General features: G+C 34.4%; 1 protein-coding gene across 1 annotated transcript; it reads right to left on the bottom strand.

Moving 5' to 3' along the window:
- Positions 1 to 597: 597 nt before the first annotated feature.
- Positions 598 to 20,434, bottom strand: VN2R632 (vomeronasal 2 receptor 632). The gene is given in 6 exon segments (NM_001099580.1): positions 598 to 1,502; positions 3,592 to 3,715; positions 6,144 to 6,362; positions 12,504 to 13,307; positions 15,550 to 15,841; positions 20,190 to 20,434. Coding segments are annotated over 6 exon segments (2,589 nt in total).
- Positions 20,435 to 22,293: the final 1,859 nt, after the last annotated feature.

Here is a 22,293-nt window from a genome sequence, read left to right as displayed (position 1 = left end):
CTCTACAATGGAAAATTTATAAAAATGAATGACCGGCATAATAACATATTGTAATTGTTTATTGAGTATAAATCTTCTTCCCCAAGAAATAAACTGTTCCTTAATAATTCCCCAACAGATCATTTTGTGTATGTGTCTGTTTCATTCATTAAATATTTATTGATAAATATAATGACTGATATCATTCAGATATATAAATTGGAACATTTCAAAGTTTGTATTTAAGATACCTATGTATGAGAATCCTATATGTACTTTTCCAGGGTAAGATATATGATAGTTACAAAATGAAGAATAAAAACTAGGCAGTTATTATAATTATTTATTGATTTTTATATGATTATTTTAATCTTGATCTCTATATTAAGCTTCTCCTCTTTAGATAGATATTTTATATAATGGCTAAAATAATTCTACTTCTACTCACAAATCAAGTAATATGACTTTCTTTAAAATACATTTCAGTCTAGTACAAAAGATAGAGATAATAACAGAAAAAAAGTGGTATAAAAGCTAGAGTATTTTAAATCATTCATTAAGAAGTGAGGAGCTACATCTCCAAGTCTGGAGAGGAAGACCTTGAGAACACCTTGATCATCAGGTATTAGCTTTGTTTTTCAATTTCCCCAATGTATTTCTATCTGACCTCAGAAGGATCACGTAACATTTGGGAGCGAAGATACAGATGAGAATCCCAGCACTGGAGACCAAGATGGAAAAGATCTCCATGGCCGCCATGGCCTTCCCTTTGGTGCTCTGATAGGCGGGCAAGAAGGCAATCCAGACACTGCAAAACACCAGCATGCTGAATGTCAGGTACTTGGCTTCATTGAAAGTATCTGGCAGTTTCCTTGCCAGGAAAGCCAAAGTAAAGCTGACCAAGGCCAGGAAGCCCATGTAGCCAAGGACACAGTAGAAGGTCACAAGGGAGCCCTCATTGCACTGAATAACAATGAAGGAAGCCTCAGAGTGTGTATCCATCTCAAGGAATGGGGGATATGTCCCCAGCCAGATGCTGCAGAGGCACATCTGGATAAGTGTACAAATGAAAATGAGGGCATGAGATACTGCTGGTCTCAGCCACCTCCTGAGCTGGCTCCCTGGCTTAGTGGCCCTAAAGGCCAGAACCACAGTGATGGTTTTGGCCAAGATGGAAGCAATGGCCACCGTGAACACAATGGCAAATGTGGTTTGTCTTAAGATGCAGATGGCTGGTGTGGGACGACCAATGAAGAGTAAGGAAGAAAGGAAGCAAAGGGAGAGAAAGGTGAGCAGAATGTAGCTAAGACTGCGATTGTTGGCTTTAACTATGGGAGTGTCTCTGTGCATCACAAACACTCCAAGCACAAAGGTTGTGAGAATGGAGAAGCAGAAAGCTGAAGAGGCCAGAATCATTCCCAGAGTCTCTTCATAAGCCAGATAAGTTACTGTCCTGGGCAGGCATCTATCTTTCTCCTGGCTTGGGTACTGATCTTCAGGGCATTGCATGCACTCTTCTGCATCTGGGAATATAACAAACATGAATCTCATTGTATTTATAGAGAGCAGAGTTATCTTTCTCCAGTAAAGTTTAATATTCACTATTCCACATAAGTCTCAGTTTGATTTTGGCCTCCTCCTTCTCAGTGAGAAGAATAAGAATTGTAAACAGTCAACAACAACAAAAACAAAAATAAAAACACATATTTCAGTTTCTCTTTATCTATGTTTGTGGATAAAAAAGTTATTAATTATTCATTCTCTCTTGTGAAGATTAAATTAACTCTCCCCTGATGTTGAAGATGAAATTAACTTTCCCCTGCCAATTTTTAGATTTAATCACCAAAAGTCTATACACACCACTCACACTTGAGTGGGAAAGTCTGTGACACATATGTGCGATAGTGGGTGACAAAACAGAATTGACTGACTGCTCCCTGGGTAATCCTAAGCAAAGTTTTAGCTGTAATTGGTACCAGTAAAATGGAAGGAAGTCACAGGAAGTGATGAAAAGGAATGATCTTTAATATGCCAAGAACTTCCTGTGAAGAGGCTCTTATATCTTTTGTCTTCAACTTGACTTTGGAGGAGCTCTGACTGAAGAAGTCTCTTTGGTCTTTAGATTTCAACTTGACCTTGGACAAGCTCAGGTTTGAGATGTCAGGATACATCCCCATCCCTTTGTACTGACATGTGGTGAGTGAAAAAGGCTGACCCATTTTCTGAATTTTCTGAAGGGACTAGTCTCAGGAGAGGCCTACCCTCTTCAGAGAGGCTCCATGCATTCCCAAGTTCTAGGCTCAAGGATGAGACCCCTCTGCTTAAGGGCTAATTAGCCATACCTGGGTTGAGCCAGGGGTTGGAGCAAATAATTAGTGCATAGGCTAGATATCTTGCCCTATCCTCTCTCTGATCTTACTTTCACTCTTTCTATATTTTATAAATAAATTATTAAAATAAATCTATTTGGAATTTCAATAATTTCCTTGTTATGCTTCTCATAAACTATCCAGTCCAACCATTTATATTAATCCCTTACATCTTCTACCCATTAAAACTAGGTTTATTAAACAAAATTTAAGCCAACTATGACCCATTTCAAAATTAAACTATCTACAGTAAGGTCTGACGTGATTATTTTATATATATAGTATATTCTAAAAATGGTAATGAAATACTGAAATAATTTATTCTGTAATTTTTGTTACATATAACAATGTCTTAAAGCAAATTCATAATTGCAAGTCTAAAGGGTGAAGTCCATGATTCAGTTCATGGAAATCAAATAAACCTAATTTAAAGTTGTTATTGATAGTTTTCATAAACATTTTGATTTTTTAAATTGGAAACTATGCTATGCATCTATATCCATAGTTTTCTCAGTTTATTAAATTTCTGTTTCAAATCTGTCTTTTTTCATGAATTCCACTTTTCAGGATGATACTTTTATTATATACATAAGCATTATTTCAGTATCAGGCACTCTTATTGGCACCAAGTGTGTTTCTTATGAATGTGCATAAATGCATAATTCTTTAGTATATTTTACATGAATTATTAATAGATTGTATACTTATGCTATGATTAAATAATGGATTCCCAAATGTTATGAATATAATGGATGTGATTTTTTGGCTTTATTGATAATGTTGATTGCACAGTTGTATTGATAAACTAAAACTCTCAGGGTTAACTATTTTCAGGCAGCTGATGGATGGCAGGAAACTAACAGTAATAGGTGAATACTAGCTGTTGTATTGATAACCAAACTATTATTAATAAGCTATTAGTTGTTAGCTATTCACTGGGTTTTGATGGAGGACTGGAGGCAATTGTTCTCACCCAAGTGAAGCTGCTATTGACACAGTTAAATCTGTCAGGGCCAACCTGGTTTCAGGCAGTGGATGAATGGCTAGATTTTCAAGGTCTAAGATATAGTAAATTGAATTTTGCTATTTGAGGTAAATATTCTTAGGTCTATAATATAACAGAAATATTTCCATATTATTATGGTAAGAAAAATATATATCAAGTCACAAAAGTAAAATTAAATGAAAATAAAGTAATTCAATATTTATAATTTGGCAGAACTCTTTCTCTTTAGGCACCCACCTGTTTTATTAGAAATCTTCCCATCAGGGCATATGGTACAGTCAAAGCAGCAGATGGGCTGGCCTTCACGTAATTGCTTCCTGAAGCCAGGGCCACAGGCCTCACTGCACTTAGAGCTTGGAATCTGAAATTTCATAAAAAGAAATGAAAAAAATATTATAAGAATGATTGCTGAAAGGGAGACTTTTTGATGCAATGATGTGGTAGACATTTAGAATAATATATTTGAAGTTTGAAAGAAAAAGGATGACATTTCTGAATGGAGATTTTCTTCCATTTTTCCATCTTCTACACCATATCATCTTTTCCTAAAGACATAAATATGGAGAAAATCTCCTCACAACATAATAGAGCTCCTCCATATGTAAAAATACTAATGGGTAGATGACATGGTTTCAACCAAATATATGGCAGTATATCTCTAAAGTGCACTTCATTTTGCATAAGAAATGTTGAAGTAATTCTTTGATCACTGAAAGAGAAACATTTCTTTATATTTTTGTTCACTAGACAAATCCTATTTTTTGTATTTGAATAAGGAATCCTGAATGTTTTGGAGAGTCATAACTTTAAAGGGTACATAATAAAATGAACTGATTAAATACTGTGACAAGGAAATCACTTTAAAAGACTGATATATATTAATTTAAGGTCGCCAAGGAAATCAGCTATGTAATTCCTAAATGAAAACTCAAGTCAGCAGTCAACCTTTTATGGAGTTTAATTACAAACAGGATGAAGAAAGGTATTAGAGATAGAGAGAGAGAGGGAGAGAGAAAGGGGAGAGAAGGGATTAGGGCTTAAATACCCCTTCTGTTTAGGCTGGGCCAAAAGGCCCAAGCCCTTAGATAGCTGGGGCAAAGAAAGGAGATCAGTCCCTATCACTCATGTAACCAAGATGGAGAAACAGTCTCAGGGGCCTCCACCTCCAGCTTCCTTCAGAGCAGCTTCCTTCAGAGCCAGCACAACCTCTCAGAGCCAAAACCTCTCCAACCAACCACACTCAGTCCTCAGACCCCTCTCTCTTTAAGGAAACCATCCAAGTTCCCTCCCCTCAGTTCTCACATCTACCAATCACTGTCCATGTCTTCCCTGTGCCAATGGTGGCTCTAGCTTAACCCAGGACCACCCAGAGGTCTGTGGCTTTGCACATGTCTGTTGAAGGTCATATTCTCAATAATTAAATCTTGATCCTTTGCTGCAGCCCTTCCTAAATCCTGTTACCCTGAGTAGGGTGGAGATTGGAATGATTAAATTTTGATCTATGCTGCAGCCCTTCCTAAATCCTGTTACCCTGAGTAGGGTGAAGTTTGGAATAATTAAATTTTGATCTATGCTACAGCCCTTTCCATTGTTCAGCAAAAGGTTTCTGTCCTAAAGTAATCTTAAGAAGGGAGGAGGAGGAACCTCCCTTGCCAATGGGGTTCACATTCCAATGGTGAAATTTCCAACATTCACAAGTCTAATAAATTTTAAGGTTTACAATACTTCACTTTGATTTGATGTGCTGCATTATTAGAATCACGGGAAGTTGATTTGAGCAGTTGATCTTGTTTTTTAGACTATTTGGAGATTCATATGAATTTCTGCTGATTCATAGAATGTGGGATTTATGATTTTCCATAGGCAAAATTGAATCTATATATAAATTCTATATCAGAAGAGGAAATAATCACAAGATTCTAATTTGTTGATCAGTCAATTTTCATACCTCCTTAAGTTATTTTCTTGCCAAAGATCCTGGAGTGGTTTACCATTTCCTTCTCCAACAGATTTTAAAAACATAAAAAAAACTGAAGGAAAAGGGATTTAGTGACTGTCCCAAAGTCATAGACCTAGTAAACATTTGAAGTTAAATATGAACTGGAGAAAGGGACTCTCCCTGACTCCTGACACTCATCCCATTATGCAAATACATTTTATTTTATTTTATTTAAAATAAAAAATTTAAACCCTTACCTTCCATCTTGGAGTCAATACTGTGTGTTGGCTCCAAGACAGAAGAGTGGTAAGGGCTAGGCAATGGGGGTCAAGTGACTTGCCCAGCATCACACAGCTGACAAGTGTCTGAGGACAGATTTGAATGTAGTACCTCCTGTCCCTAGGCCTGGCTCTCAATTCACTGAGTCACTCAGCTGCCCCCCAAACACATTTTAATTAAAAATATCTTAAAGCAGTCATGGACATTCTTGGGGATACAAATTCATGATAAAATATTTCTTTAGTTCCAGGATTTCAGATATCACCTACCCTTTAGTGTTATAGGTCTCTTTTGAGGGTAAAAATTTTCCACTCTCCCTCCTCTTTTTATTCAAACTTACCCACTTGATATGAGGTATTACAAGATTTGCATTATATGATGAATTAAGATCATTATATAAAGAAAGATTAAAAAACATATTGAGAAAAGGAAATCAGAGAAATCAAGGTTCTGACTTACTGAGAGCTAAAGAAAAGTTCAAGCTTCAGGACTGTCCTAGGTATTCCCAATATTTTCAGGGAAGTTCTTAGGTCCAATGTAGATACAACAGTGTGGTTCACCTGACTCTTACCTGAGGGAAATCTTCTGGCCAATCGATGTCCTCTTCATTAATGCTTAACACTTTTTCCTGAGGAATCACTTCTCCAACTTTCACCTCTACTGAAATATTATCAGGAAATGATTTAAAATTCAGGACTTCATATGTCTCAGCAGTCATCGAGGTTCCATCACCACATAAATCATCTTTGATTCTATTGGCAGGGTTAACACACTTCAGGAAGTGGTGGAGCTGAAGGCAAGGACAAAGTTTGTCACTCCTTGGGGAAATAAGGGTTCATTCACCCTCATAAGTCTTGATAATCAGCACAAAATGGGCTATATGTTTGTTAATTATGAAAGCTGTCATTCTCTTTTTGAAAATATTTCTTACTGAACTTTAGCTAGCACTTTACACTCAATTTCTCTTTTTTCCTATCAAGTCATAGGTGACTGAAGAGTAATTTCCTAGATATGTTCTAGATAATGATCAAACCTCAAAATTTTATCTTCCCTCCACCAAATCATGAAATTCTTTCCAATATCTCTGATATCTGCCTTCCAAGATTTTTTGTAAAATCTGTATTTACAATTTATTGCTTTCAACAAGCAGAAGTCTTTTTATTAGAAAAAAAAGTTTATCTAAGTTCTATAGAATATTTGATATGGTAAATTTAGAATTAAAGGATCATTTTGAATTCATAGTGTGGAAATTCAAAGTAAAGAAAAAAAAAGGAATGCAAATAATTAAAAGAGTAAACAATACCAAAAAGTACAGAGAAACAAAATAACGGAAAGTAATTCCAGTGAAGTGAAATAGAAAGAGATTATTGCATTATGAATGATTATATAAAAATGAAACAACACAAGTTGAGGCAATTTTAAGATAAAGAAATCAAAATTATTAATAAGCACATAAAAAGTGATCTAAACTTCTTATAATCAGAGAAATGCAAATCAAAACAACTCTGAGGTATCACCTCACACCTAGCAGATTGGCTTCATGACAGCAATAGAAAGTAAGAAATGTTGGAGGGGATGTGGCAAAGTTGGGATATTAATTCAAGGCTGTTGGAGTTGTGAATTTATCCAACCATTCTGGAGGGCAATTTGGAACCATGCCAAAATGGCAATAAAAGACTCTCTGCCCTTTGATCCAGCCATAGCACTGCTGGGTTTGTACCCCAAAGAGATAATAAGGAAAAAGACTTGTTCAAGAATATTCATAGCTGTGCTCTTTGTGGTGGCAAAAAATTGGAAAATGAGGGAATGCCCCTTAATTACAGAATGGCTGAACAAATTGTGGTGTATGTTGGTGATAGAATAGTGTTGTGCTCAAAGGAATAATAAAGTGGAGGAATTCCATGGGAACTTGAACAATATCCAGGAAGTGATGCAGAGTGAAAGGAGCAGAACCAGAAGAATATTTCTACATAGAGACTGATACACCATGGTACAATTGATTGTAATAGACTTATCCATTAGTGGCAATTCAGAGGTCCTGAAAAACTAGGAGGGATAAAGTAGAAAGAACACTATCAATATCCAGAGGAAAAACTGTGGGAGCAGAAACACAGAAGAAAAATCTCTTGATTACATGGGTCGAGGCGTATATGATTAGGGATGTAGACTCTAAATGATCATCCAAGTGCAAACATCAACAAAATGGAAATAGGTTCGGGTCACGGAAACATGTAAATCCTAGTGGAATTGAGTGTTGACTATGGGAAAAGGAAGGAGGAGGGGAGGAAGGGAAAGAATATAATTCTTGTAACCAAGGAATAATGTTCTAAATTGACTAAATAAAATTTAAAAAAAATTAAAGAGGATTGTGTTCAGGACTATCAAGGAATTATTAGTGTTATTGCCTCTTTCTTGGTCATACTCTGTCTTCAACATTTTATTCTGTTCAGAATGCCATATTTTAGGAAGAACATTGATTATTTGAAAATACCCAAGTAATAACTCAATGGACTGTCCTTTAAACATATAATATAGCCTAATTTTTTTCTATGTTCTTTCCCAAATTATTAAATGAATATTATTTGTGTAGTCATTAATCTTATATTAGTGCTAAAATATTTTTTAGTTTATTACAGTGATTGCAATTAATATTGTATGAAAATTTGAGTATAAGGAGGTTTTTTCTATCTGTACAGAACCCTACCCCCATTTGGACCCTGTGTACTACATGCTCCTTGATGGTGATAAAAACCTTTGGTATATATTTTTTTTATATAACTTTTTGAGATAAACACAAAGGTTTTTATTGTATTGTGATCTCTCTGAGTTTGCATTAATCAAGGAAATTTATCTTAATTTATTCGTGAGAGACTCATTTATGTAGATGATTGGATTTGGTTGTACTGAATCTATTTAAAAATTAAGCAACACAGATGAATTACAGTGGAATCTTTTTTTTTTTGCATTTGTTAGTCAATTGTGTGAATGGAAAAAAATGTTCCTTACCTTAAAGAATTGTTTACTAAATCCCCCTCTTCTATATTTTCATCAAGGATAATTTCAATATGTGTGTAGATCAATCTCATTCAATATCATTTATAATTAGAAGTAAAGTAATAGAATAATAGTTATTAATGTTCTCCCAATGTTTTCTGTATATTAATATCATCTTTATTTTTCCCCAGTTCTTTTGATATCCTCACCTCTCTGAGGTATCTGGTAAAGTGATACCTTAACATCTCAATATATAATTGCTTTCTTCAGGAAAAAAATAGAATACCAAGAAAATCATTTTGGCAGAAAGTGAGAAGATAAATAGAGAAAATAATTTATATAAAATTGACACACAATAAAGAACTTTTGCAGTGGAAAATAAAATAGAGGTGGACAGGCAATGACTTTAATTTAGAGAATATTAGGAAAGGGAATAAAAGAAAGTAAAAGACATGGCAAATGAATAGAAAACAGAATTTTGAGGACAGGACAGTACAGAGAAATAATATGAAGAATAAATAAGAAAATAGAATGGAGAGAAATAGGCAGTGTGAGTAATAATGAATATTAATGTAATTATGAAGGAAACAACCATAAATGGAATCAGAGCATTATGCATAAGAAACCAAAATCAATCAATATATTGTATGCAAGAAAAACATTGGAAATGAAAAATGTAGAATTAAAATAATGGCTGGACCATAATCTGTACTATTTTGCTGAGGTGAAAAATGAAGTGGTACTATTAAATTATGTCGAAGGGTACCATGTAATATATATATATATATATATATATATATAAATTAATGGAAAATAATGGAATATATATGTAAATACATATACATGTATATGTATATATATATATTTATATATATATAAATTAATGGAATGGTTTTCTGGTAAAACTTTACTATTTTTTAGATCATTACCTTCCATCTTAAAATCAATTCTGTGTGAGTTCCAAAGTAGAAGAATGGTAAGGGATAGGAAATGAGACTCAAGCTACTTGCCCAGGGAGACACAGCTAGGACATGTTGGAGGTCAGATTTGACCAAGGCCCTCCTGTCTCTAGACATGGCTCTCAATCCACTAAACCATCCAGATTCCCCCTAAGGATTTCATTTCTGGAATATATACTTAGTCTACAACTGAGACAAATATAAACTTAATAGATATTCTTAAATTGATAAATATTCAGAACATTCAAAGTAGCCATTTTCAGAAGAAGAAATCAAGGTAAATGCAGTTATATGGAAAATGATCTATTAATATAAATTAGAAAAATAGTTATGTAAATATCTCGAATATCCCAACTTAAAATTATCAGAAATGATAAATGCTGAAGATTATGAGAGAAAAATAAACTTATGAACCATTCATGGAGTAGTAAACATCTTCCTTCACTCTAAAGTAAAATTTGAAACTATGACCAAAGTGACATAAATTACAGGTAACCACTGATCCAACAACAGCAATACTAGCTCTATGTACAAAAGATATGAAAGAAAAATAGAACAGGACCTACATTTACAAAAATATTCATAGCTGCTCTTTGCCTGGTGACAAAGAATTGCAAACTGAGGGAATTTTCATCAATTGAGAAAATGGTTGAATAAGTTGTCACATATTTTTGATGGAGTACTATTGTGCTAAGGGAAATAACATTGGAGTTGGTTTTAAAAAAATTGGCAAATCTTTCTTGAACTGATAGAAAGTGAAGCAAGAAAGACCAGGACATCATTGTGCACAATAACAACAGTATAACTGTAATTGTCAATTGTGAAGGACTTGAATTCCCTGATCAATAATATTATCCAAGACAATTCTAAAGAATTCATTATGAAAACATACTAGGCTCTATGGGAAAGATTTATGATCAACTTTTTCTCTAAAATGAAGTTTAATTTCTGCACTTTTTTTCTTTTTCTTCCCTTTTCTTTAGCGAAAAGGCTAATACAGACATGTTTTGCATGATTTCACATGAAATTTTTAATGATTTTCTTGATGTCTCAGTGAATAAAAGAAGTGGTGAAGGCAGAAAGAATTCCAAAATTAAAATGAACATGAAAAGAATGTTGCCATTATATAAACAATAAATTAAAGTATTAAAAGGCTAAGGGGAGAAAAAATCAGGAGATATCTGCAAATGATACACTGGAAACCAACCAGCTATTCCTCCAAAATCTCTTCCCTTGAGACACTTCTAAATTTAATCTGTATTATTAACATTTTCTCCATCACTTTCTTTAATCTCAACAATAAAATGTTATAATAAGTCAAGACCTAAAATAGCAGCAAAAAGAGAATCTACTCTAGAAGTTTCCAGGATTCCAAGAAAAGTGTGTTGTCTAGAGTTAATAGGGGCAGTGGTAGTTTTAGTAAAGTAGTGGTAGTATTAATAGAAGTTATAGTTTTATAGTCTTAGCAGTAATTTTCATAACTATAGTAGGTGGTATTTCTATTTTGGTGAGCATATATTTGTTGTTACAAGTTAGAATAACATTGATGAATGAGGTATTATACATAAGCATCATATTATTTGTGGGATTATGATCCAGACCAGAATAAATACCCTAAATTGATGTTGATTTAATGGAAATCTCCTAACACATAGTCTCCTATCCAGAAAGATGTGTATAAGGAAGAACATCAACATGTTCACCAAGATTATTGTATCAAATTGTTGTAGATGGGGGTTATCTGAGAAAATACCATTCTTTGTGCCTGGGATGTCATATAATCACATAAAAAGACATGAAATTAATAGCTATCAAAAGGACCTATTGAAGTCTCAGATCATTGCAATATCATACAAATAAGAGATAAGTACCCATTGAATGATGTATTTGTTTATTTGGGTATATGATTTGGGATTTTGGTTTTATGAGATTATTTAACAAAAATCAATAATATGGAAATATATTTTAAGTGAGAATATTCACATAACCTAGACTGAATTTCTTGTCAACACCAAGAGTGGGGAGGGAAGAAAGGAGGGAGAAAAATGAATTATATGACTTTTGAAAACTGAAGTAGAAATTTATGATTAAAATAAAACAAAGATAAAACAAAAAAAGATTGATGTTAGTAGCCCGTGCTACCTCCAACTGTGAAGTGGATATGCCTAGGACAAATTAGGCTCATTTAGGAAAAACAGATGGAAAAAATATACTTATGACTTTGCCTGAGATCCTTGTCAAGGACAGTCTCAGTTACAGCAAAGAGAGTCTCAGTTACACAACAGCTATTCTCTAGGCTGTAACTTAAATAAGAAAGTATTCCTCCTCCAATGTTGTCATCATCAAACCTTAAGTCCTTCCTTACTTTGAAGAGGAAAGAAATCTTTGTAATATCATGAGGTAAGAACCAAACATTCCTTTCCCAAAGTTATGCAAAATAGATTAAGTATGACTCTTTCTCAATTTTTGCATTTCTTTTTTTTTTAATAACCCTTACCTTCCATCTTAGATTTAATATTTGGTATTGGTTCTAAGACAGAAGACTGGAAATGGCTAGGCAAAGGTGGTTAATAAACCTGCCCAGGGTCACACAGCTAGGAAGTATGTGGGTCAAATTTGAACCCAAGACATACCATTTCTGGATCTGACTCTCAGTCCACTGAAGCACCCATCTGCCCTCAAATTGCTTATATTTGTAAAAGCAACCCAGGTAATTTCTTTTGTGAAGTCATTTCATAAACACTATTGTGTGGGAAAGCGACACTCTCCAAGAATAATGTAATATTTAGCATTTTACTCTTTATAAAAGTCTTCTTTTTAGCCACAATAAAAGGAGCGCCTAGAGACCAAGCCTTCAATCTTGTCCTTGCTTTGTTATCTCTATCATCTATCTATCTTTATCTCTCTGTTTTCTCCTTCAAAGGTGAAACCCTGGCACTCTGCAAATAGGGCCAAGGACAATGCAAGAGAAATATTACCTTCCAAGAAAGAAGTGGGTTTGCTGCAAATTCTGATACATCTTTTGCTTCAGTCTGAAGCATATGGTGGAGAGCACAAGCAAATAAATAAATTCCATTGTATATATTAGAATTCCTTCCAATTATGAGGTTGTTCAAATAAATAGGTGGTACCAGTGCAAAGGATATATTTTCATCACATTGTTCATAAATTATACCTATAGAACTTATTTCTGAAAGTGTACACTCAAAGACCACCTCCAAGTAAGACTTTGTGAAAATGTCCTCGGGGTTCGCACGGGGATGCACATTTCTCAGGAAATCTGTGAAACCAGGAATCACTCTCTCTAAATGAGACAATATCAATGTACCATGAAAATTGCTCATTCTTGCATTCCTAGAATCTGCAGAAAAATCCCATGATGTGCTGGTGATTAACATTTTCCCATAAAATTTATGATCATGGAATAATTCAGAAATTTCACCAAGGGAGTCGGTAGTTCCATAGATGAAAATCACATTAGATGAGGACCCAAGGATCCTAGACATAAGTTTAATGACTTCATAGTCTTCTTGAAAGAGCTCAGGAGCTCGTTCTGTAAAAGCCAGGCAGATACCATTCAAGGCCATCTCCTCTTTCAGGTTCCTGAAGAATTGCTCCCCTGTCGGGTCATCTGAAATAACCAGCCCCACCCAAGTCCAGCCAAAATATAGCATCAGTTGAACTGCTGCCAGGTGCAGAGTGGATTCCCTGCTGCCCAGCTGATAGACATATGGATACAGGACCTCATCAGAGAGGAGAAGATCAAATGAGCCATAGCTGAGCTACATGAATAGAAAGAAGAAATAACTTGAATGAATATTTAGTAATTTCTGAATCTTCCTCTAAAGTTTATCTCAAGTAATTATCAGAGGTTTATACATAGATGGTATTGATAAATTCTTATTAATTTGACTGGATATATTATGGATACAATTGATTTAAGAGATAACGGGTATGTAGGTGGATTCAAGTTTCAGGTCACAAAATCACATAATTTAGGATGAGACATTGTGAAAGGAACTCTTAAACAGGACTGAATAAATAATCCTTTGTTTCATGTTGCCTTAAAAATTACTTATGCTCTGTTTGAAGCTTTGTTATAAAAAATATCATTTTCCTCTCAAAGCACTATTTTACTTTTAGACAACTTCTTATTAATACATAATATCTCACATTTATCTTTATAAAAACAGCTTCTTTGGAACATCAACTCATTGCTACAAATTCTTTCATACTGATGTAAAAAGACTATTCTCTTGAATGAACTCATGAGTTTAGTGTTTGAACTTGGTTAAATGTCCTCTTTAACTGATCTCATCACATTTTACCCTTATAAATCAATACTCCTTTATCCAGCTTTCTATGTCAAGGAGTCTATTCATGTCAGAATAAAATGGAGGAAGTGAAGGCCCAAGAGTTAATAATGAGTAAGAACATAAAAGTCTCCAATTGAGTGTATATATGTATATCAGAATAAAACATGTAACCCTGAACTGAAATCAGTAAGCCTTAATATGAGTTCAGGGGGTTGAAAATCCAGAACCCCTTTGGTGTCTATCAACACTCACCTGTGGCTCCTTTGAGCTCCTGCATTCAATGTGACCACATAATAGTAAAACCTTTTTTGTAGTCATTATAAATCAGATTGGGGATAACTGTACTTTCCCCAAAGCAGTTAGATAGGATGTGCCTATCTCAAGCAAGTAAAAAAAACTGCTCCATCAGAATGGGCTAATGAGAACAATTTATCCCAAAGGCCATGAAAACAGCTAAACAGTAGCTTTCATGTAAAGGAAGTACAAAAAGAAGTACGAGTATGACATAATTAGTGTACCCATTTTCTGACCGAACATAATAATAAAAACTACATAAAACAATGAGGATATTTTTTTATTTTTTATGATTATATTTTGTTGATCCCTACTTGTTTGTACTATGGATATCATGTGACAATACATAATCAATGTGGTTTGAATGGAATTGTATTGATTCGTCTTTGGTTAATTATTCATGGGTTTCAGTGATCATTACTTAGAAATACTCCTCATAGGAAAATGCTAAGAAAAAAGGAATGATGGATCATCATGATCTTTGAAGAATGACAACTGTGAGACTACCAGAGGTGAATGTAAAGGAGCAATGACAGTATAAGTAAGTTGTGGCAGAGAATCATCAGAGAATTTCCTGAAATGTATAATTTTTTACTTTTCTTATGCAAACACTCATCTTCCTTGCTTATGTAGGGATGGGTTTGGGAAAACAAGGAAATGGCATTGTGCTTTTGCACTTAGCCAGCCCTTAATTGAACTTCATTGTCCTGATGACTTTATATCTAGACAATTCAGAGCTTTTTCTCTTCCTCCTCATAATATTCTCTGAGGATCCAGTTAGAAAATGCACATAAGAATTTCATATTTATTCCCCAGGAAAAAGTTCAATTGAACAATTTATGTCTAAAGAATATATCACATATTTAACAAACCAGTACCAGATTAAAGTAGGGAACAAATTCTCAACTGAAAGTTAAAGATCACTGTAAATGCAGAATTGAATAGTAATCATTACAACAGAGTACTGACAGGATGGACAAATGCTTCATATGTGTAGGATAAATGTACAAATTAATTTCACAATTAATAGGAATATACTCCTAACATTGGCAATTTTCCATTGTCAGAGGGAAAAAAAAAACTCTTTCTAAACTCCTCAGATTTTTTGTGAAATATAATAAGGTGAATTGATAGTATAGGCCTATTGCTTGGGAAGATATTTATGTGATTCAAAATCATCACTCAAAACAAATAAGTCAATATAGCATCACCTCAGTTAAAGAACAGAGTGAGTTCCTTCCCAGAAGAGACATTTTTTCTATGTTTTCTATTTCTTATTTCAAATCTGTTCTGAGGGGTTCATGATGAATGTGAATTGGCTCACTTATGCCAGTACAGGTTATATAAATCATTGGCTATTTTAAACACAGAGATCATATGGGTTGAAAATGGGCAACGATACTCCCTCACTTACCTGTGCTACTTTATATAGTCCTAACAAGGTAGCCATGGCCATGGACAGTTTAGATGACATCCCTCCAATGACAACCATTGATTTGTGCTGCCCGCCACAGCTATAGTTAGGGATCGTTGGACCCTTCCCAGACAACCATATCAAAGAACTCTCCACAGCCAAGTGACTTAGATGGAAGTTATTGAGAAACTGGTATCCCAGAGTTACATTGGGCAGGAGATGGGGGTCCTTGTTGATCTCATCCACAGCAAATTGGACAGTGAGAAAATGTTGGTAATGTTTGAGCATGTACCTAATGTGACAAGAAGAAAGTCAGAACTAGGCAAAACTGGCCAGCACAGGAATGTCAAAGTAGCATAATGGATAAAATATGTGTCATGAGGTGAATATTTCACATACTATTTGTAAAACATGACTGATAGTTAAAGGGCAGTCACTAAGAGAAGGGGAAAAAAGGTGTAACTGAAAAGTTAACACATTGATTGAAATTATGATTGTGCAAGTGAGTGTATACACCTCTTCATCAGACACTGGAATCATTGAAAGAATAGACAATTGTGAGATTACTATGTTGGCAATGGAGTCGGTGGATCAGGAAATAAACTCAATGACTTCTGTTTTCAGTATCTTTTAAGGCAATGACCACAGCTGAAGATGAGAAGAATAATGCGATATTGGAAGTTTGCAAAGACAGGTGAATATTTAGAATAACTATTGGGGAAAGAAGAATAAGAAATTACCCATAGCAGTATACAACAATACACATGTAAATTTGACAGTGAAATCAATCTGCAATTTTTGTGATATTCACTATGTTTTAATAGTACATGAGTAAAAGCTGAAGCAACAGTTATATAACCTGGGTTAGGTGTTTGAGTATATTTAAAGAAGTGATTGCTGCTGTTTGAGAAGTCATGCTATCACAAAAACAATCCACAGTGAAAAAGATGAACCATTTGTCTCTTTCCCTGATTTTCTCCATCATGTATTATTTACACATTTATTTGCAAAATAAATTTTCTGGGCCAAACACCATTCTTGGAGCTAGAAATCTAACTATAAAAATTAAATCCTAATATGTATTTTCCTTATATTTGATTCATAGTAAATAATGTATATAATATATATACAATTATACATGCAATAAAATTAGATGCATAAAAATGCTTACAAAGAATTTTAAGAAATTATGTTAAAATAACTTGAATACTCAAAGTAAAATCCTTATATTAAGTATTACACATGATGTGCTTTAAAGAAAGCTTTAAAGAAATAAAAAGTATTTTTAGTGGCAGTCATGGGAGCATCTATCAGGCAGCCTGTGTTATGATAGCATGAAAGAGCTGTGATTTTAGGAAAGAAAGAAAGCAAGTAAATCACTTTAGTCTTAATGTCAATAACTTGTGAAGGAGTGTTGAGCAATAAACCTTCAAAGCAAAAGTAGTTTTGACTCAGAGCCTGAAAAGCTCTAAAACTGCAACAGATGAGCTCTAATTTGACTTTGTAGGCCAGAATCATCCATTGAGGTTCATGTGTAACTGGAGCCAAGGAATAATATTGGCAGAAACATGTATGTCATCAAATATTATTCCAGCAGCTTTCTGAAGACCCAAACATTCCTACCAACAACAAACCTTTCCAAGATACGTCAGGTCTTCTGCTTTATTTTAAGGTTCAGGATTCAACAATCTCTAAAAGGAATTAATTTAATATTTACTTCACTTTAATTATTAGGAGGTAGTTCCTTCCAAGAACCCTAAATAAATACGTTTGTGAATTTAAATCACCTTTCTTATTTATGAACTTAATTCAAAACCCCTTCCCCCCAAAAATGAACTGAGTTGTCCAGATTAACCACCTTTGGCACATGATGACATTCTCCACATTTCTCCTACATCTCCACAAGCTCTTCAACTTTCTGTCAAATTATCTACAATGCTGGGACCAGAAAATAACACAATCCACCAAACAGGGTCTAATTAGGATTTTATACAGAGAGACCCTCATATTCTTTATACTATGAGAAAATTCTCTTTTCCAATCATTTCATTTTCATGAAATTTCTCCAATACTTTTTTTTCTCATTGTAACCATGGCAGGTATAATATTTTGATGTTGATGATTTTGAAAACAAAATAAAGAATGCATATACTATAGCCAATGTTCCATTTACTTGATTCCTTTGCCATCATCATGTCTTCCAAAACTGTCCATTGACCTGAGTTTACATTCATTCTTTTATAAAACTCTTCTAGCCCTGTGCCTTCTGAAAATAGAATGTATTACACTCTTGTACTTCACCATGTCATAAGAAAAGATGGGACTTGAGTTTTTGCATTTGGGGGACATATTGATTGGAAAGATGGGGGTCCTTCCCATTATAAACAGAAGAATGGTCAGTAACTAACTATGAATATTAAAAAAAGAAAATCTTGAGAGTTATTAGTTTTAAGATATACTTTTGTCATAACAAAACCTAATGAGATTGCTGAAATACTTTCTCCATCTTTACAGTTGTAAGTTCAGAATAAAAAGAAGATGAACGAATTTTGGCAAAATGGAAGGAAAACTATCAAGAATGTCAAGCAAAGAGAAAGAGATTTTTGAAGGGAGATTTTGAGGAACCAAAATAAATAACTTTGTCATATTATTTAACACAGTTTTTGAGAGCAAGAACATTTTTTTAATCCATTCCTTATGACCTGCACATGGCTATATAGTTCAATGGAATGGAATAGCCATATAGTTTATATTTCCTGGGCATTTAAAAAGAAAACTCAAGGATAGGCAGTTCTCAGATAAAGAAATCAAAACTATTAACAAGCACATGAAGAAGTGTTCTACATCTCTTATAATCAGAGAGATGCAAATCAAAACAACTCTGAGGTATCACCTCACACCTAGCAGATTGGCTAACATAACAGCAAAGGAAAGTAATGAATGCTGGAGGGGATGTGGCAAAATAGGGACATTAATTCATTGCTGGTGGAGCTGTGAACTGATCCAACCATTCTGGAGGGCAATTTGGAACTATGCCCAAAGGGTGCTAAAAGAATATCTACCCTTTGACCCAGCCATAGCACTGCTGGGTCTGTACCCCAAAGAGATAATGGACACAAAGACTTGTACAAAAATATTCATAGCTGCGCTCTTTGTGGTGGCCCAAAACTGGAAAATGAGGGGATGCCCATCAATTGGGGAATGGCTGAACAAACTGTGGTATATGTTGGTGATGGAGTACTATTGTGCTAAAAGGAATAATAAAGTGGAGAAGTTCCATGGAGACTGGAACAACCTCCAGGAAGTGATGCAGAGCGAGAGGAGCAGAACCAGGAGAACAATGTACACAGAGACAAACACACTGTGGTATCATCGAACGTAATGGACTTCTCCATTAGTGGTGGTGTAATGTCCCTGAACAACTTGCAGGGACCCAGGAGAAAAAAAACACCATTCATAAGCAAAGGATAAACTATGGGAGTGGAAACACCGAGAAAAAGCAACTGCCTGAATACAGAGGTTGAGGGGACATGACAGAGGATAGACTCTAAATGAACACTCTAATGCAAATACTATCAACAAATCAATGGGTTCAAATCAAGAAAACATCTAATGCCCAGTGGACTTACGCGTCGGCTATGGGGGGTGGGGGGGGGAGGAAAAGAAAATGATCTATGTCTTTAACGAATAATGCTTGGAAATGACCAAATAAAATATATTAATAAAAAAAAAGATATAACAAAACAAACTTCTAAAAAAAAAAAGAAAACTCAATACAATTGATGAATTTTTCAGGCATGGCACTTGTGATCATTTATAACTAAATATTTTTGGAATTTTATTTATATTTTGCTATTATATTATAATGATAAAACTCCAATAAGAAATCACTTTCATTAAGTTGTCCTAAACGCCATGAAGCTTGTAGGGAAAGATAATCATTTTGGACTTTTCACTGCTAAATCTCTTTCAGGAAAATAAGACATGAAGCTATTGGTTGAATAAAACTTTAGAGTGATTATAGAATTCTGAATTAGTTCTCTTTTCTGGCGTCTTAGTTACTTAATGATAGATCCTATTTCCAGTTTTTTTATGTAAGATTCAGAGACTACCTCAGGCAAAATTCATCCATACTGAGGATAAATAAGTAATGCCAAAAACTTCATCAACAATATGTATCTGATAAGAAATCTAACTTCCTATATTTGGGACCAATAGCCTTTTCTCAAATAAGGATATTCTTGGAGATCCTAATTTTTCCACTTGATCCCAACATTGAATGTGTTCCAGCCCTACTGTCTCCCTAATCATTGCCCTCAAAGAGTTTCTTCCATTCATGGTGATAAATTTCTCACTAAATTGCCGCATAGTTTATGTATATATACATATATATATATATATATATATGTATGTGTGTGTATACTTTCTGTCTGCTTGTTTCACAATACAGTATGAAAAAGCCTATGATTTTACTATCTTCCTGAATATCATTTTTCTTATAACGTTCAAAGCCAAATATTTTCTTTAGCCAAAGCTGTGAGGGCAGGTAAAACACAATTATACCCACAACACCAGTTAGTTAGGAATATGAATGATGACATTTCACCAAAGAGAAAAATAACACAGAAATAACAACTTACCCTATATTTACCCTTACAAAGGCTGGAGATGATTTGAAAGAATATTTGTCCATTTTAAAATCGCTCTTCCTAAACAGGGAGAGGAAGGCCCCTATAACTATATCTCCTTCCTTTGTATACGTGGGGCTGTAATCTCTTTTTAAGTGACAAGGATGCTGCCCCATATAATATTCAGAAAAAGAAAACTGAAAAATCAGGATCACAAATAATCTAGAGAAAAAGAGTCGCAATTTCCCAAAACCCATTTCCAAATCCCAAAATCTATAATGTCAAAGAGTAGAGAAATCTAATACAATTTAGGGCTTCTTTCATGAATTTATAGACATTCTGAATTTCTAAAAAATTTGCTTTTCTAATAATTCTTTAAAATTGTTCTTTTTGAACAGTTTATCAAATCTGGGAAATCCTAATAGGAGACATGACACAGGCCTCTGTTTAGGTTAAAGGAAAAGGATTGTCATATCAGGTATATTTATGGGACATTTTTGCCTTCTGGATATTATTCACCTTATTCCCTATGGATAGGGAGTGAAAATGGCCTGATCTTTATGCCTCTGGTGTATTATTCAAAAAAATATGTTGACCAGAGTCTGAAAGTGAGAGCATCTGGGGACCATCCTGGCCTGCAACTCTTCATCTGCATCCTCCTTCCAAAGTTAAAAACCCAAGTGATAAAATAAGTTTGGCCACCTGCTTCCTTGTTTCAGTCCCTGCTGTATTAACATCTTTTCTGGGGTTTGAGATGTCCAAAGTTTTTTCTGATCTTTCTCAATTGAGTGCTGAAGGATTTCTAGAGTGATACTTCCACCCTCACCACAGTAAATCTCTGCAATGACTCAATACTTCCAGATATGAAATCAGGCAGATTCCAGCTATTGGTGAAAAGGCAGAAATAGAGAGTGATAACTTCCATGACAAGACCCAACAGATCCTAGACAGTGTGAAATGTAGCCTTGATAACATTAATCACAGTAGTCTGGCCAGTGGAAGTACAAACTTAACCATTGCTGAAGTCAAAGTATACATAATAATTATAATAAAAATTTTCAAAAGTTAATGATATTTTCAATATGTTTTTCTTTCAGACATGTTGATCACAGTCCAGATATACCTGTCCATTATGGAGGGCCTTTTTCTCAGTTTTCCCATCAATTTCCCATTGTGGAACCACGACTTATCTCACATGTATCTATCCCTGATTTCTCAAAACAAGACAAATGTAACAGAGTTTGCTATCACTTCATCTCTTCTTGCAACACTTATCATGTGATCTAGTCTACTTACATTTTACTCCTGCATATGAGGAATCATGATCTTTATAGTAGTTTCCTTTATATGGCCTTTATTATAATAAATCCCACTTTGATGATAACTATTACATATTTATTTTAAAATATGACTCTTTTCATTAAAGAATAAGAATTTTCTTTGTAATGTTCTATAAAATCATTACTGTGACTTTTACTGAATTAACTATTTAGGAAAATTTTCATTTTAAGTCCATGATTACCTACAGCTACATTGGCACATTGCCAATCATTTTATTCACAATGTTGTGATCAGTGCTTTACCTGTAATAAGTGAACGATAAATCCTGGCTGACTTCTTGCTCCCAAAAGCAATATTGGAAGAAATCAATTAACTTGACTGTAGTCTGTGATAGAGTATGGCAATATTAAATGCCTCAGTTCAAATATGGACATATAGAAAAAATTTCATCTTCTACAAGATTTTTAGAGAATTTGGGCTACTTATCCCCTTTTAAATGGAATAATATATTATTTTGAATAGGAAAAGCTGAGAAGTGAAGCCAAGATGGAGGAGTAGAAGAAAGGAAAGGTCTAACCTCTTTGACTATACTATCCACATAACACTGAAATAGGTCTTGAAATGAATTCTGATGGAGTAGAATCAACAAGGAAACAGAATGAAATGACATTTTTTGGAGAAAATATCTGTGGAGATAGACAGAGAGGTTGAGTAACACTGAGGTAAGATCACACCAAGGAGCAAAGGCAAAGGGGGAGAATTAATGGAAGGGATGATGAAGTGCGGGAGTTAGTGGTTCCAATCAAACAGTCCAAATAAGAAAGAGTGAATAGAG

This window comes from Monodelphis domestica, chromosome 6, assembly GCF_027887165.1.
Source record: "Monodelphis domestica isolate mMonDom1 chromosome 6, mMonDom1.pri, whole genome shotgun sequence".
NCBI lineage: Eukaryota > Metazoa > Chordata > Mammalia > Didelphimorphia > Didelphidae > Monodelphis > Monodelphis domestica.
The sequence above is the reverse complement of the archived record's forward strand: the minus strand, read 5'-3'. Positions and strand labels throughout refer to the sequence as shown.